The sequence below is a fragment of the Gallinula chloropus genome, assembly GCF_964237585.1.
Source record: "Gallinula chloropus genome assembly, chromosome: 1".
In the NCBI taxonomy this organism is placed as follows: Eukaryota; Metazoa; Chordata; class Aves; order Gruiformes; family Rallidae; genus Gallinula; species Gallinula chloropus.
In genome coordinates, this window is record NC_140085.1 from 203770354 (window position 1) to 203787257 (window position 16904).

The 16904-nt window shown below is 36.2% G+C and overlaps 1 protein-coding gene across 1 annotated transcript in view; it reads left to right on the forward strand.

Annotated features, from left to right (window-relative positions):
* The window catches only part of DYNC2H1 (dynein cytoplasmic 2 heavy chain 1), a gene marked incomplete at its 5' end in the record, with an annotated part of 161593 nt that overhangs the window by 132075 nt on the left and 12614 nt on the right, over positions 1–16904 (forward strand). The window contains 2 exons of the mRNA XM_084274663.1: positions 38–247; positions 3061–3150. Of these exons, the coding sequence (XP_084130789.1) occupies positions 38–247; positions 3061–3150 (300 nt within the window). The remainder of the gene's footprint in view (positions 1–37; positions 248–3060; positions 3151–16904) is intronic.

The following is a 16904-nucleotide window of genomic DNA, read 5'->3' on the forward strand; positions in this document are numbered from 1 at the left end:
CAATTCTAACCTAATGACATCACGTGTTCTTTTTTAGAATTCTAACCTGATTCATCAGAAGATGTCTCCACCTGTGGAGCAGCAAGGATCTCCGATCTTATCATTCGTTACTCTGGAACAATTCAATGCCATCCGCCTTGTGCAAAATGTCCATCAGTCACTTGCTGCTTTAAGTAAAGTCATCAGAGGTACCTCATTACTGAGTTCTGAAGTACAAAGTCTAGCAAGCGCTCTGCTAAATCAGAAGGTAAGTAATTTTGTCATGAATTTACTTTATAAATAATGAAAAAACCCGCAGAAACCAACCAGAATTCTGATACATATGTATCATTTGCTCCAAGTTCTTTTATTGGTATGCTAACATGAAATTACTTTATTGAGAGCGACCTTAGACCAGAACCGTGTTTCTCCTGGAATTTAAACCCAGAAATCTGTTGCTTCAAGTACTTGCAGAAGCTTCTGAGTATATTATACTTTCATCAAGTTTTATCTTAAGGACAAATCCGCTAAGATTAGAAGTTGTGGAATTCTATTTCCATTTCAAATACCAAATCATTCCAGACAAGTCAAATATATTAGCCATTAAAACATGTAAATCTGTCCCTTTTCTTCGTTTTTCCAGTTTCTTAAAATTTAAATTTTACTGCAGTTGTAATCACAATTCACTCTCTGCATTTATTCATTAAGGATTATTGCCATATCACACCAGAAAGGTTGATACAACAGGTACAGCCTATCATCTCAACCTACATTTTTGATGTAAGAGGAAAGCAACCAAAGTTTGTACATTTACTTTCTCCATGTTTTCTGTCACCAAACTGAGCATATTTATGAACTGGTACAATTTGTGACTGGAGATGTACATGTTCTATCACTAATAGCTAGATAATTGAATTCCAGAGGTAGTCAAACATTGATGTGAAACTCCGTGGTTACCCGCAGCAATTGATAAATTGTGACGATGCTAATGCACAGGTACTGAGACTGGCCTTATGGTGAACGACAATTCCTATTAATGTCTTGTTTATCTTCATGTGAGAAACAATACTGTTAAAAGATTGTTGTGCACTTACTGATTTATCACATTTCTAATTAAAACAATAATTCAGTTCTTCGTCTTTTCAGATTCACAAGGCAGCATTTGTTAGCAAAATTGCAGTACAATTAGCATGAATTAACCTTTTCACATTAGCAGTCTCATTGCCTTTTTAAACATGTTTTTGGCTGTGGTAGAAGTTTGGTGCTAAGTACAAGTCACGGTGAATGCAAATGACGCACGGAGTGGCCATGTTTGAGTACTTACGTTTCTTGCTGCTGAGCAAGAAGATACCACTTGCTTGTGTGCTTAAGCAAGCACACTTAAATTGGAAGCAGCAGGAGCTGTGAAGCTGCTGGCTGTCACAAAAATGTAAAGATTCTATGCATTATCTGTCACAGACATCAGTTCAGTGCTTCCTGTTCTATTGAACTGTTGCTGATATTTCATCTGCCTCCTTTCCCACTTACCTTGACACAGATGGCTTTGGATTGTGACCTTAAAGCAGTCTTTTCAGCAGCCCTCAGGAGAGGCTAACGCTGCGGTCTTGGCACGGCAGCTAAACCTCAGCATGTTTATCATCTTCAGTGATTTGTGTTGTGTATTTTCCTTACACTGGTCTTGTTTCGTTTAGTGTGGGCGTGCATCGTGTAACAAAGGAGTATATTAAAAAACTTCTATTTTATAAGCACCAAGGTGGTAGTTCTTTTAAGATTATAGCACCTGAAGAAGCTGCTAGATTACCAATAGAATGGGAAACTCATTAAATGTATGACTTCTAATGGTTTCAGCGACGTGCTTGCTTTCTGCAAAATTGATGTGTTAGTGTACATCTGAAATATGCTGCCATACTAACAATTAACTAAGCTATTACTTGAAACTTAGGGTAATTTAGAGTGATATATTAGCAACATTAGGTGAATGCCTTCTAAATGATGGATTGGTGAGCTGCCTGTAAATGCAGATCTAGCAAAAGAGCAAGGATAATAGCAAAAAATGCAAGGATAATAGTTTCAAATACAAAAACTTTTCCAAAAAATCATAATTATGAAAAAAAGCATATGGTTAACTGTGCTTTTATGCATTCTAGTTTATTCATTTTGTTATTAATTAGTGTCCACAGATCCAGATATTTTCTGGGGTTTATTTATAAAAAATCCATATGAAGTATTTAGTTTGAAAAATTTTTTTTCTTACCAACTTCCATAATGAACCTCTGAAAACCTGTTTAGCACATATGCTATTAGACTGTGAACCTCCTTAAAACCGCATCTGCGAATGTTAAACAGTATAAACTGTTTATTCTGCTCAATGTCTTCAGCATTGTGCAATATTCCCCAGGTAATAATTTACATCAATTCTCTTTCACTTAAGTAGGAGACTCTCGCAGAGTCAATTTCAGTGTGGTTTTCAGATTCCTGTGGAGTAGGCGCAATTAATGTTTTTATCCTTCTTTTAAAAGGAGGAAATCTAACAGAAGGATCATTTAAGCCTTTCTTTTTGAAGTCAATGAGAAATTTATAGGGGGAGGCCTTGCAGGTTTTTCTTCTCAGGTGTTTTTCTACAAACACTCTAATATGAGGAAATAATCATGGGGAGGAATTGTACCAGATTTACTTCACCACAGAGCCACACAACTATGTGTTCAAGTCCAAGGAGGCAGCAACAAAGGAGTGGGGAACCTGTGGCTACAGGTGAAAAGATGGCATTGTGACTTTCAGAGAAAGAAACTGAGGTCTTTTTGAAATACTTGTGGAACCTACTGATGTTTCTGTATTGAATTGTAGAGGTTCTAGTACATTCTCCATCAGCACTGCATCTCTGTGGGCCACATAAAGAATTAGCAGGAATATGACCTTCTTTTTAGTGGTTGTATGCTTTGATCATTATATTACCTGTATTATCTTCTTTCTTTGTAGATATAATGTTCTCTGGATTATTTAATTTCATTCACATTCCTAGCTTGAAATGTAATTATGAAAGATTCGAAATGGATATTTTCAGTAAATATATTTTTATTTCAGTGTCCCCTTACATGGCAAAGCAAGTGGGAAGGTCCAGAAGATCCTTTACAATATCTTAGAAGTCTTGTAGCTCGAGCACTTGCTATACAGGTAATTTTAATGAGTCATTTTACCTCAGTCTGCTGCTGACATGGTCTACTATATGAATTGCACTGCAGGAGGCTTTTCCAAACTCAGATCCCAAAGAGTCATAGAAAATGTGTGAAAAGGCATGTAAAAACTTAAAGGCAGGTGAGAAATGTGAAGATTTAATGATGAAGAAATGTGAAGTGCTGCAGATAAAGCAATTTGAAGTCAGTAACTTTAAGTACAGTAATGTTAGTAACATAACAATAGATTTACATCTTAGATTTTGGTCATTAATCTTTCTGAGGAAAAGTCAGGGGAAGATAGATTTATTTACTCGGATGAATGTTTACATCTAAGTTAAGACAAACTTTTTAATCTTGTAGAGATGTGTAAAACCATAAAATGAAGTGATCCTAATAGAGCTGTTATAGTAATTAATAGAAGGCTAGTCTTTGAAGCAAGTAAAGGAAACATGCATTCTGCATGTTTACAAGAGCTGATAATAGAAAGTGCAGATTCTGCCAACAGCTCTGACAATCTGAAGTCTGACAGTGAAGAAGAAAAAAATTAGCTAAACTGTGTCTATCAGTAATAAAAGATGTATATTCAAGATAACAGAAAAATAATTTTTTGAAAAGTCATTTATCTGAATTAATTAGTCTTTAAGGAAACAGATTTCATCATGCTGGATACTAAAAGAGGAAACTGCAAGAACCTTCCAGGGAGGAATTTTCCTTTAGGAGGGACAGATTTTTATTACCTCCAGGCAAGAAATAGAAAGCTGCTGGTTTTGACCTTGATTTACAGAGTCTTGTCCAGTAGAATATGAAGAAGATTTTCGTGAATAGTATTGACTGTCAGATGCTGAGTCAGAAGTGTTCATAATCTGCAAGTATTCTCTGCAGTTTGTGACTTCTACCTTTATTTGGTTGTGACTAATCTGCATGTGATTTTCCTTACTTAGATTGATTTTTCTTAAATGGAAACCTGAGATTACAGCTCAAGCTTCCGTGTGGTGTACATCTCCCATACAAAGTGGAGACAATGTAGCAGAGTGTAACAGGATGAGATTAGTAATAGATGGCTTTCAATCAAGCATATTCAAAAAGTTTTTCTTTCCATCTATTACTGCATTCAGACATTGACAAACCGGCTGCATTATATTACCAGGAGAGAATTTTTCCCTTTTCATTGTTCAAACTGCAATATTGTACATTTGGATTTCTCATTTTTATGTTGAGTTATTATGAAGAAATAATTTACACTTATTTATTTAAACACTGTAAAAGAGAGACAATTTTTTAAGGCAGAACTTTACAGTAGATATTTAACTGTATCCGTGAGCAGTTAATTGTGGGGTTTTTTGTTAGTGACAATGGAAAGTAGTGATAGATGACCAGTTACTAGTTATTATATACTATTTTCTTGGTGACAAATATGTATTTAAAGCAATTCTTAATAATAGATTATCAGTCTATTTTGCTTCTCAAGCTTCTATTCAGCTCACATCTGAAATACAATTTCTGGTTTTATTTTTATATGTAATTTAACAGAGAATGTTGATTATTTCTCATTATGCATTTCAGTTAAATCGTCTTTTTCTTTAAATGTGATTCTAATTCATGTTTATGCATACTACACCAAGACTTTGATTAGCCTTGATTATTTTTTAATTAACTTTCCTTTTTTTTAACCTTTCATTATTGATTTTTATAAATGCAATTTTCCATTAGTTAATTATAAGTTTAGTATTCAGAAATTCAATAAAGATTATCTCCTAACTCTGAAAATTATCTTCAGATTTATATTTCTATGAAGTCCATACATTGGATTGGTTCAGTTTTATATAAGCAACTCCATCATCATGGGTTTTGTGATATAGTTTCTCACACCCTCATACCTTCATTTCATTCACTATAAAAGATTACGTTCTACCTTTACTACCTGAAACAGGTTTGATTTAGGTATTTTTTCAAGAGGAAAATAGAAGCTATTGAAACACCACAGTTGTACTGAAGGAGTGCATGTCCTGAGGAAGCAGTAAGTCTCTACTGAGGTTATTAGTTAATGGCTGCCTTGTCAAGACATTTGCTGCCAGTGCAGAAAATAACAAAAGCAACTGCTTTGTTACAGACATTTAATGGGGATGGGGAGGAACCCAAAATACAGGCCAGATGGTAGAATAATTATAGCAGAATTTATAGAAGTGTGAAGATGTTCTGAGAGTGTTACACAACAGCAGACAGAAAAACAACAGGTGTTTCATTTTTTTCAGGTTTGAATTCACTCAGTAAAAGCAAAGCAAAGTGAAACAAGGAAATCTGCCTACCCAAAGTGTGAGCAAATCAGTATATGCAAAATGCAGTAGAGCCATGTTTTGCTCCATATTGTGCCCTGATGATGGAACTGATAGAAATATGTGATTTCTTCACAGGTGGAAATTCTGTTATTTGGATGTTAGCTTTCACTTTAAATTAAAACAAAAAATCTGGTATATTGAACATTCTCCTAGGATGAAGCATTCTGAATAGTTTCAATTAGCAGAGCTGGCACTGAACTTCACAATAGTGTTTCAGCTTGTCTGTCTGGAGTGATTTATCTACTATTGACAATAAGATGCGAAGCTTATGAATCAGTGTGGATGTCTGTGTTGGGTGTAATTCTTGGTCCTTATACTCCCAGTTTCCTTGTGGTTGTATCGTAAATGTATTCTGTTGTTTCTCTCTCTTGTGATACATGATTATAGCTCAGCAATAATATACATCAGTGTACATGGAATTTATGTCCATCCCAGTCTGTAGATAAGTATCTTCTCATGGCTGTGGGTATCAGCAGAAGAGAAAGAGAGAGAGGAGACCCAGAATTTCTGCTTTTAAGAGACAAAACTGCAATCCAGGCAAATGTCAGCTGAATATCAACATTGAAAGAAATGCTTCAGTTCCAACAAACTGGAACATTTTTTTTCCACAAGAAGTAAATAAAGAGCTTAATTTCACTTTAAAAAAAAACAAAAACAAAAACCAACAACCAAAACCCAACCCACCACTCATTCCAACAAGACCTTATATTTTAAATGAAAATATTTATTTCATACTGTTGGGCTGAGGTGGTTTTAAATCATCTGTAAAAACATTTTTTCCTTTGGATGGCTGGTCAAACAGCTGCTAAAAAACTTGCAGCATATACTTAAAATGAAGACTGTTTGACCTCAGAATCATATATACCACTTTCAGATTTCTAATCAAGGAAATGTTTATTAATACCGCAAGTTTTTATTTGCATAAATTCTGAGAGGGTTTTTTTGGAAATAAGTTTGTCTACATAAATTACTCCTATTAAGAAATTACATTTTATCAAGATATTTTGATCTATGTCTCTGGAATGCTGTTATCTCTCATCCTTTCCCATCCTGTATAAGAACTATGGTAGTACTGTTTCATTTCAGTACCAGTTTAAGATTTTCACTTTTTTACTGATCTTTCACTATTTGAGGTATAATGACTTTGTTTATGTTTTGGAACCCTTACTATTGCTCTGTTTCAAAAATTACATCCCCAGAAAGGTAGATTGGACACCAAAGGTATATGAGGTTTGAATTCTTGGAAGTTGCGCACTGAAGCTACTATAGCAAATCTGGGAATAGAAGGTGTGGGATTCTTCCTTCACGCCTAGGGCAAGGCAAAGAGCTTCAATTTTCATTCACTGATAGCAAGCAGAAAGTCTTTTCTTGGAGAGACAAGCAAGTTGTCTTCTCACTGAGTTAAAGAACTCTGAGGACCACACTATAAGTCAATCTTAAAATATACATAAAATCTGATAACTAGAGACAATGTGCACTGACTGGCAGCCTCCCTATGTGTGACCTGCCCTTTTATACCTGTTTTCCCATTCTAGTTCATCCTCCATTCACCTTTCCACACCTTTGGTTCTTTCCATAGATATCCTTTAATAAAACTTGTACCATTTGTCATGTTCAGACCCCAGATTCACTCACATGGGCACTCCATAAAACGTCCTATAGCTCTTTAAGTAGTAATCTTGCTTAATTTGCATAAAAAATCTTTTCTGATAGATTGCCTTTGCAGATTTTGTAGCAGGGACGATAGCTTAATGGCTTGTCTTTTATGGTTCTGGGAGTAGCTGCTTCAGGTGGATTAGGTTGGCTGCCTTCTCTGCCCTGTCATTGTTCCTCTCATCACTCTCTATTTGAACAGCTGTTATCTAGGTACCTGTGCAGAATACTTCAGATTTAGTATTCTCATACTAAAGCACAAAAATTGATACTGTGTTTTGAATCCACTCATTCCATTATTTTAATTCCAAGTTCAGAATGCTATGAAAAATCCACCTTATGCCAAAGAATTAGTATCTTCATCTTGATTTTCTTTGCTTCTCCTTTTCAGTTGTCATGAATATCAAAACTAAAACACAACTGCAATCTTACATTACCTGCCAGGAAACTGGGCCTTAATTGGCTCCCACAGCTCTCATCTTTTTGTGGCATTTCTCTTTGTTCAGAATTTACCAGCCAGGGTATAACTTTTACAACCTTTTATTTAAGTGATAAAAATTCTTGTTAAAAATTGGAAATTTACACTACTATAAAAATGCAAATGTTTTATCTCTCCTGTAGTAGGCAAATTTGAAACTTTGATAGATCCAACGGTTGTATTGTGTCCCTTTTGAATCAGTTTCAGTTAGACTGTATTAATTAAGTCATGGCCACTATAGAGTAGTAGTAATTTATAAAGGTACATTGTCCAAAGAGGTGGCCACGTGGAATGTAAAACAAAATTATCAGACTTGCATGGGACATAGGAGTTGTTGGATGAAATAAGGTCTAGCTTCCAAGGAAGCTAAAGTAGCAGATGAAGCTTTTATTATACTCACAGAGGTCATGTACTTTTGTGGCTTAACAGAAAGCTGTGTTCATCCATGGGTGCCTGAGGTGGAAAGATTCCTTAATTTTTATTTACTTTTTTTTCACCACTTCAAGCCTTTTTTTCCCAGAGGTACTGAAATCACTGCTTTTTGTAGTGAATTTTGTCTTTTCCTGCAGAATACAGTGGCTTTTCACCATAAATCCACAAACTTTATTGTTTATATCAAATTTTTGATTTTTTTTTGTCAATGTGTAAGGATTATCTCAAGTTTTAAGAAAACAGTTTGCTTTATGTGAAAGATTTTTTTAAAAGCAGCATTGCAAAAGGAAAGATATTTCTACTTGCATTTTGTTGGGTTTCCCTGAGTTTTTGAAGCCTAATCCCAGTGAAGTTTCCATAGGATCACAGAATGATTTGGGTTGGAAGGGACCTCAAAGGACATCAAAATCCACTCCCCTGCCATGCGGAGGGACACCCTCCACTAGCTCAAGGTGCCCAGATCCACATATGACCAGGCCTTGAGCACTGCCAGGGAGATGCTCTGATAAATTCAGGCACCCACAAGTTACAGGCTTTTCTGTAACTATCAGGCTTAAATGTTTTTTGAAAAATAACCAGCTTCAACAGAATTCAGCTCCTGTTGATTAAAAGCTCTGAATCCTAAGCATGTTTTGTGAGAATGGCTATTCTTTTTTTAATTATTAAATGTCACCTTGTGGACCAGAAGTTTGAGCAGCATCCTTTATCATACCACTAACCAGTTGTTCAGTTCTGTGATAGTAGAATATTGGTTGCAGAGGGTGATCACTCACAAAAAAGATTTTTATAAATGTTACATAAAATGAAAAAAACTCTGGTCATTGTTTCAATGTTTTTTCTGAGAAATTACCTTATTTTAAAGAAAATTATCTTCTTTTCTAACCTTTAAAAGAACTAGATTGTGATCTGGTTTTCTTCAATGATTGCAAGTTATTTTTTTTATACTCCATAAGTTATAAGAATATACGAGTACATAAGAAATGCAATATATTATAAAAGATTTAAAGCTGTAGTTGATAGATTTTATTTAATGTAATAAATTAATCGTTATGAATTGATTTTTCTCTTTGAGCTGCCAACTATAGTTTCGCAATGCAGCAAGAAATCTAAAAAGATAAAGTGATAAAATGAACTTTATGCATTTGGGTACTTTAAAGTATATATTGCTCAGTTTCCAAGAAACTCTTCTTCATTGTATCTCTTTCCTTTGTCATGGACAAAGCTGCCTGTGAAAGAGAAAGCAAGAGTAAAATGGGTAATCTTGTCTGACAAAAGCTCAAGCAAAAAAAGGTTAATTACAGTGCAAGAGGTAGAAAAGGATGTTATTATCATTTGCATTTGAAAATGTGTCTTCTTACTCTGTCAAAGACTTCGGTGATTTAAATTCCAGCCATTAGTTAATGAGAAGGCTGCAACACATCCTAATACACCAATTTGCAGGTACATTCTGTTTCCATTGCTCTTTCTAGACAACTCGCTTGCAGTAACTCTCTTTTTTGGTCACCACTATATTGACACAAATATCGTGTCTAGTAATAATAAGGAATTAAAGTTTCACAGCTGTCACCTTAAATTTAGTATATGAAAGTAAAGTTTCATAAGAGTAATTCCTGACTAAGCCCTTGTTTATCTGTTGTGTGTGCCGTAGTTTTTGCATTGTGCCCCTGTACTCGGTGGGCGTTGATGAGGCCCCACCCCGAGTACTGTGTCCAGTTCTGGGCTCCCCACCATAAGAAAGACATTGAGGTCCTCGAGGGAGTCCAGAGAAGGGCAACCAGGCTGGGGAAGGGGCTGGAGGTCAAATCCTCTGAGGAGCGGCTGAGGGAGCTGGGGATGTTTAGTGTGGAGAAGAGGAGGCTGAGGGGAGACCTTATCACTGCCTACAACTACCTGAAGGGAGGTTGTAGAGAGGTGGGTGATGGTCTCTTCAGCCAGGTGACAGGAGATAGGACAAGGGGAAATGGCATGAAGCTGTGACAGGGCAGGTTTAGAGTGGATGTTAGGAAAAAATTTTGCACTGAAAGAGTTGTCAGGGCCTGGAACAGGCTGCCCAGGGAGGTGGCTGAGTCACCATCCCTGGATGTGTTCAAAAAAAGGGTAGATGAGGCACTTAGGGATATGGTTTATCTTAGGACAGGAATGTTTGGACTTGATCTTAAAAGGTCTCTTCCAACCTTGTGAGTCTGTGATTCACATAAAGCAGCCAGTGCAGTATGCAAATGCATTCAGCAACTGTGATGTCATGACTGTATTTTAAAACTGGAGTAAACATGGAGGCATTCCAGTTAAGGGTTTGGGGTTTTCTGGTTGGTTTTTTGGAGGGTTTGTTTGTTTGTGGGTTGGGGGATTTTTTGTTTGTTTTCTTTTGGTTTTTTGTTTTCCTTTAGTAGGGTTGTTCTTGTGTATTCATTGTCTCTAAATATACAGCAAGCTGTAATTGAGGAAAAAAAAACAAACAAACCAAAACCATGAATCAAAGGAGAAGAGTTCTTATGAGCAACAGGAAGCTTAGATCCTACTTTTAGGCATATAAGTCCCGTTTAAAGGCAGGAAGGGTAAATATCTATCTGCTCTATAGTAGGTTTCCCAGTGAACTTAACAGAATATAGAAACTTAGTTAGAATGTGTATCCTTATATGGAGGCGAATGGATAAGAGACCATTTGCAGGCAGTGGTATTTTTATGTTGTTAATTCCATGAACAGTGAGGATGCTGTTCTCTGTATTCGAGCTTCATTTTCAAAATTCCCATCAGGTTTTACTGTTGTGCAGTTTTATATATGCATTTCCTGACACCTACAGTGTATTTTCCTATGGGTTCTCTGTAATTACCTTTTTCAGTGTCATTTTATGATTTCTTATGGTAAATTTGATCAACTGAAATTATCTAGATATCTGGTCAAATTCAGTAAATAATTTAGAACGAAACCAAATATTGCTTATTATTCAGAGATGTAGATTATCAAGCTAGAGAAAATACTCAGTCATGTACTCGTATTTTATTCTCATCACACTGAGAAAATAAAAATTGATGGTTTGAATATATCAAGAGAAGTATCCATCAAGTTAAATATACAAAAGATATTACTAGAATAATAGAAACAAAACTGTTGCTTATTAGCTGCATTTTTAAAAAAAGTATGTGTCACCCATGACATGAACTTATTGAAGGTCAAGGGGAGATTTTATTTCTTACTGTTCTGCACTTCTGAGGACACTTTCTGAAGCATTTCTCCAGTTTTTGACTGTCCAGTTGAAAACAACATGGCCTAGGCTGCCCAGAGAGATTTGTGGAATCTCTGCTGTTGGAGGTGTGTAGAGCTGGAGTAGACAATGCCCTGAGCAACCTAAACTTCATTGAATTTGGCCCTACTTTGAGCTGCAGTTGGATCAGATGACTTTCAGAGGTCCAAATTCTTTAATTTTGTAATTTAGAACTTCTTCACTGTTTCTTTTGGGTCAAATCTACTCTAATGAATATGCATTTGATTTGTGCCACTTCAGTGTAGTACTTTGCTCTTAAATGTTAAATATACATTAGTGATGTATATCCAGTTATAAGCCCTGCACATTTCAAGTGTTTCGTGTACTGCTTAGACATCTCTAGTGGCACTTACTAATATCAGCCAAGAGAACACAGACACAAGTTGCAGAAAGGAAACTGATTAAACATTTAGAAGGAAGATTTAAAGTATCATTCAACAAGCCACTTGGCAGCCTACTCTAGGCTGGCCCTCCTTTGAGGGCAGAGAGTTGGACTAAGAGACCTCCAGGAATCTAACTCTAATTTGTCTAATTCTAACTCTAATTTGTCTATGATTCCATGATAATGGATGATTGAAATTTCATGCAATTGTGTCAAAATTACATAGATATAATTTATGCCCCTAAAATAATTTTAGGAATAAGTTATTATTGTTTCATGCCAAGCTAATGCTCCCCAGTATTCTCAGCCCTCAGTTGTGACAGGACATCAGAAAGCGACCTACAGCCCTGATGATCTGTTCTGTGGGGCTGGCCACAATACAAAAATTCCCTTTCTAGTTTAAAGAGAGGCATAAATGGGCTACAAATAGCTCATATACTGTACTTGAGATACCATTACTCTAAATGGCTTGGCTTTACTGTGTATGCACAATGAACAATCTGTACCAATTTATTATACCAATTCAAACAAAATCTTAATTTCTGGGACCACACAAAATATTGCTTGATTGAACAATCATTTGATAGAGCATCAATCCCATGTTGCAGTGGTCTGTTCAGTGCAGTGTAAGGAGCATGAGCCAGTATGGTGCATCCCAGGATGTTGTGTCACAGGCATGGACATGCAATCACAGAGTTTCTTTGTTTGCATCAGACACTGTTTCCATTCTGTGATCTCCTTTTCTTCATAGAAAAATAGATTTCCTTCTTTTCCTTTTCATTGCTGTATATTTGGGGATATGTACCCCACAGAGTTAAACAAGTTCTGATTAGATGGTCTCAGTGTGTTTGATAAACATTGCATATGTAGCTGAGTGTTAGGTTAAGCCCTAATAGTTGCTAATAGAGTTCTGTGACACAGGCATGGCTGAGAGAATTTCTCTGAATTTTGACAGCCTCAAGAGAGGTTGTTAACAGAAAATAAATGACTGGTAAACAGAATAGAAAAGACACCAAAAGGAAAGGAAAAAAAGTGAGAGACTGATGACTGCAGTCCAAGGGGTCATTGTTTCAGAAGAGGAACAAGGACTGTGAGGGAGATGCTAAATGGAAAAATCTGTATTTCATGGGGTGTTGATCAGAGAAAACGAACCATAGCAAAGTAAGCAGTTCTCTGTTGGCTTTCCTTATTGTGACACAGCCTTCCAGCCGGTAATGCAAACCAAGTGACCAGGGTGCATTCCAGCCGGTAATGCAAACCAAGTGACCAGGGTGCATTCCATCATCACTAATGCCTCATTGATTATTGTATACCCCTGTTTAGTCACATTGGCACCATCACTATACAGATTTCAGCAAATGAATTATGTCTGATGTAGTCCTGACTTTGTCCAAGGATTATGGCAGGCAGTCTTACCTTTTGCCTGCAGATGAATATTATGTGCCACTGTTTTCCCTGCCCTGAAACTTCTTAGCAGTGGAGGTGGGAAATAGGACCATAATCTCTTTCAGAAGGAGAGGCCACTGAAGTTTCTTTGAATGTTTGTCCCCTTTGCTCTGCACAGTTTCGAGCTTCTGGTTCTACCAAGGAATAGTTCCATCTCTCATACTTCCTTACCCAGTTATACTCTATGTATTGGCTGGATGGTCGCATCCAGAGGGTGGTGGTCAATGACTGCAAAATCCAAATGGAAGATGGTGACAAGCAGAGTTCCTCAAGGGTCTGTGCTGGGACTGGTGCTATTTAATATCTTTATTAATGATATTGACGTGGGATTGAGTGCACCCTCAGTGCTTTGCTCAGCTATGCCTTACCACACATCTACTCCTGGCACATGGCTAGTTAGCATGTTGATTTAATGTTTTGTGGTCTGACACTGTCCTATTTTGATAGCATTCAGACTTCCTGAATAAACAGGGGAGGGGTGTTCAGTTCAGAGGCATGTCAAACTGGAATAAAGAAATAATAGTAAGTTATGTAAAGCAGTTTTGATCTGTGAGAGGAGAGGGAAAGGAAAGGGAAAGGGAAAGGGAACAGGAAAGGGAAAGGGAAAGGGAACAGGAAAGGGAAAGGGAAAGGGAAAGGGAAAGGGAAAGGGAAAGGGAAAGGGAAAGGGAAAGGGAAAGGGAAAGGGAAAAGAAGGGGAGAAGAGAAGAAAAACCTCAAAATTAAATTCCTGTGGGATTTACCATTGGACAGATAGTATATGCTAACACCTTACAATATACCTGAACTATCACAGTATTCTTGTGTTCATTTAATAAAGGCTAATTAGCTCAAAAATAATTGCTCAAGGATTTTGCTTACAAAGAATATTACCACAAGGGAGCAAATTATTGTATGCCAGTTGCTCCTGAGAAGCTACACATTGCCCCCTCTACGTTCAATGCCAGAAGTACCACCTCTGTTTCATCGCTGAGCGGTGTAACAGCGTTAGTCCTGCCGGCACTAGGCACTGAACGCCAACACGTCCATGCGTGCCTATGGAACAGGAAATTGGACTCTCCCATAACTACTTCACTGCCCTTTGCTTAATCTAAACTCTGATTATCTGCGAACTCACTTCCTGAGCAGTGCTACTGTGCATCCTTCACTCAGACTTATCCAAGGACCTGCATCTGTTTTCCTTGGTAACTTTGAATCCCTCTAAAACTCTGTGGTTTATGGCTGTGCATATTCATATAACAGCAAATGCAATTTTACATCTAGGTACAGAAATGAAATCAATTCCATAGTGATTTATATGATTTTCAGTGAAAGTTCCCTTCTGGGAACATATTTGGAATGAATTAAAACAGGTGAAGTTTACAGTACTTGATTCATTGTAGAGGAATCCTGTGAGCCCGAAGTTGTATAAATGATAATGTGAAAATGTGGCTGCCTCTTTATTCCTTCTGCTGTTCAATGTGAGGTGCTCAGTTTGCCTTGGGATTATAGAAGAGAAGGAAGGCTTCTCTTGGAAAATTGAATAGAACCTTCGTGGATGTTAAGATACAAGAAAAAAGTACTATTTGAACCACGTGAGATCACACTTAGAGATTTATTTTTGTTAAAAAGAAAAAAAATCCTTTTATTATACCAAACAGAACCTTACATTAATTGAAGTTTTGATATATTCTGCTAGGAATTGCTTTGCAAGCATTTTGGTTGTTGCTCATAAGTTTTGCTGTTATGTTTATAATCATCATATGCTAAATTAATCTATCACGGACCGTTCAAACTTAAATTTCTAGTTTCATTGTAATAAGAAAGATTCTGAAAATATTGAAATAATGAAACCTTGAAACAGTTACAAATGAGAGTGCATGATAGATTTTTTAAATTTTATTTTGTAATACAAATAATTTCAGGGTGAGGATATTGGGACTTGTAGACCATGTTATTGCTATAGTAGAAATTATTGATGTAATGTGAATTTATTTTTTAAAATGTTGTACATTTCAGCTTTTATATGCTTTTTCCCAAATAATACAGTTGCCATATCTGACCAAAGATACATCTTAATTCATGCATAGAAAGTTGTTTTTGTTGAGTTTAAATCTTACCTGTTTGATGCTTTGAAGAAGGAAAACAAATCCTCAATTGCAGCAAACCTGTTAAAGACCATATTATGGAAAATAAGAGTGAGGAGGCAGTTGGCAGAGCAGAAATATTGGCCTGAGCCAGAAACAAGTAGCTAAATTTCATACTGTCTTGGAGCTAATGATTCTCTTCTCACTGTGATCGGTCTAGCCAGCGACAAGCATGTGGATTATTTTAGCGTACTTGGCAGAAGAGAGAAAGTTTTCTACTGAGTTGGTGACGGAAGAAGGCCCTTCAGACTGAAATGCTGATCTTGGCCATCCAAGATCAATGAGAAGTCAAACAACTTTGCATCACTGACAAATTAAGTCAATGTATGTTTTTATTGGAGTTGGGATAGGAGAGGGAATTGAAGATATTTGTTAGAAGATTTGTTTTTTCCAAGAAACATCACTTTGGTCTTTCTACAGCTTATCTTAAACTTCCTTCCCTTCAAGATCTGATCTCTTTCAAGCATTTTGGCAGTGGCAGTGGAGGTACTAGTGACTAATGATCCATTTAATAGTGTTGTCATCTTTTGAGACTCTGGCACTTCACTAACATGCTGCCATGTGGTCATAAAAGACAAAAAGGAGAATATGCGTAAGGATATTTATTTTTCTTACACTTGGGTTGTAAAATACATTTTATTATCTTTTTATTGCATTTAAATCTTAAGTTATTTATTAAGCATCTGTGAACGAGCTATGTTTTGGGCTTTATGAGAGCAGCTCAAGCAATTACAAACTTTGCTTTTGTGATCTAATCAAAGGGGGTTTTATTGTGTATTTCCTAGTGCTACTTAATTGTTTGAGTTCAGAATTAATATCACCCATACTGGTCTTATAATTGGGTGGAATATAAGTATCTATGTTCCTGACAGTGTTTCTCTTTAGCAGCTACATTAAAAGTTTATTGGATGTCAGCAATAGAACAATTATATTAAATACAAGTTGAAATAATTGTGTCTATTTTTATTATACAAAACAATTTACAAAATCCATCCTAACCAGAATGCAGTTACTGCTATATGATAGAAAAGATTGTTATATGAAGTCATTAAAAGAATCATGCAGACAAGAGTCATTAACTGTGTGCGTTTAGCTAATGAAAATGGAAAGAAAGTCTCCTAACTGATTCATAATCATTTGGGTTGAGGGCTCATAATTAGTGATGTGACAGATAAAATTTGACCGACTAAATGTTTGAACATGGTGGAAACATTATGGAGATGTGTCTGACACTGACAAAACAAAATAAAATTCAATGAGTGATATTTTCTTGGGGATTTTTATGATTTTGTGACCTCCAAGATACTTCCGTGGAATTATTAATCTGTTATCAGTTCAAGAAATACAGGAAAGTACTTTTGAAATGACATATGAATGCCTGGCAGGTTCATTGTGTAATGAGAATGTAGCTTCCAAGATTTTTTTATTCAGTGATTAGAGTAATTTCATAATCTTCTAGTAGTTGGTATTTAGAAAAGAACATGGTTTGACTTCGCTACATGAGAGAATGTGGAGTCTTAGTTTCACATTATTTTCTGGCTTAGTATGAAATATTAATCTTCCTGTGCAGAAGCATATGGCTTGCAACTGGTTACAGAGTAGGTTATGCAGTAACTTAACATTTATACTACAGTAC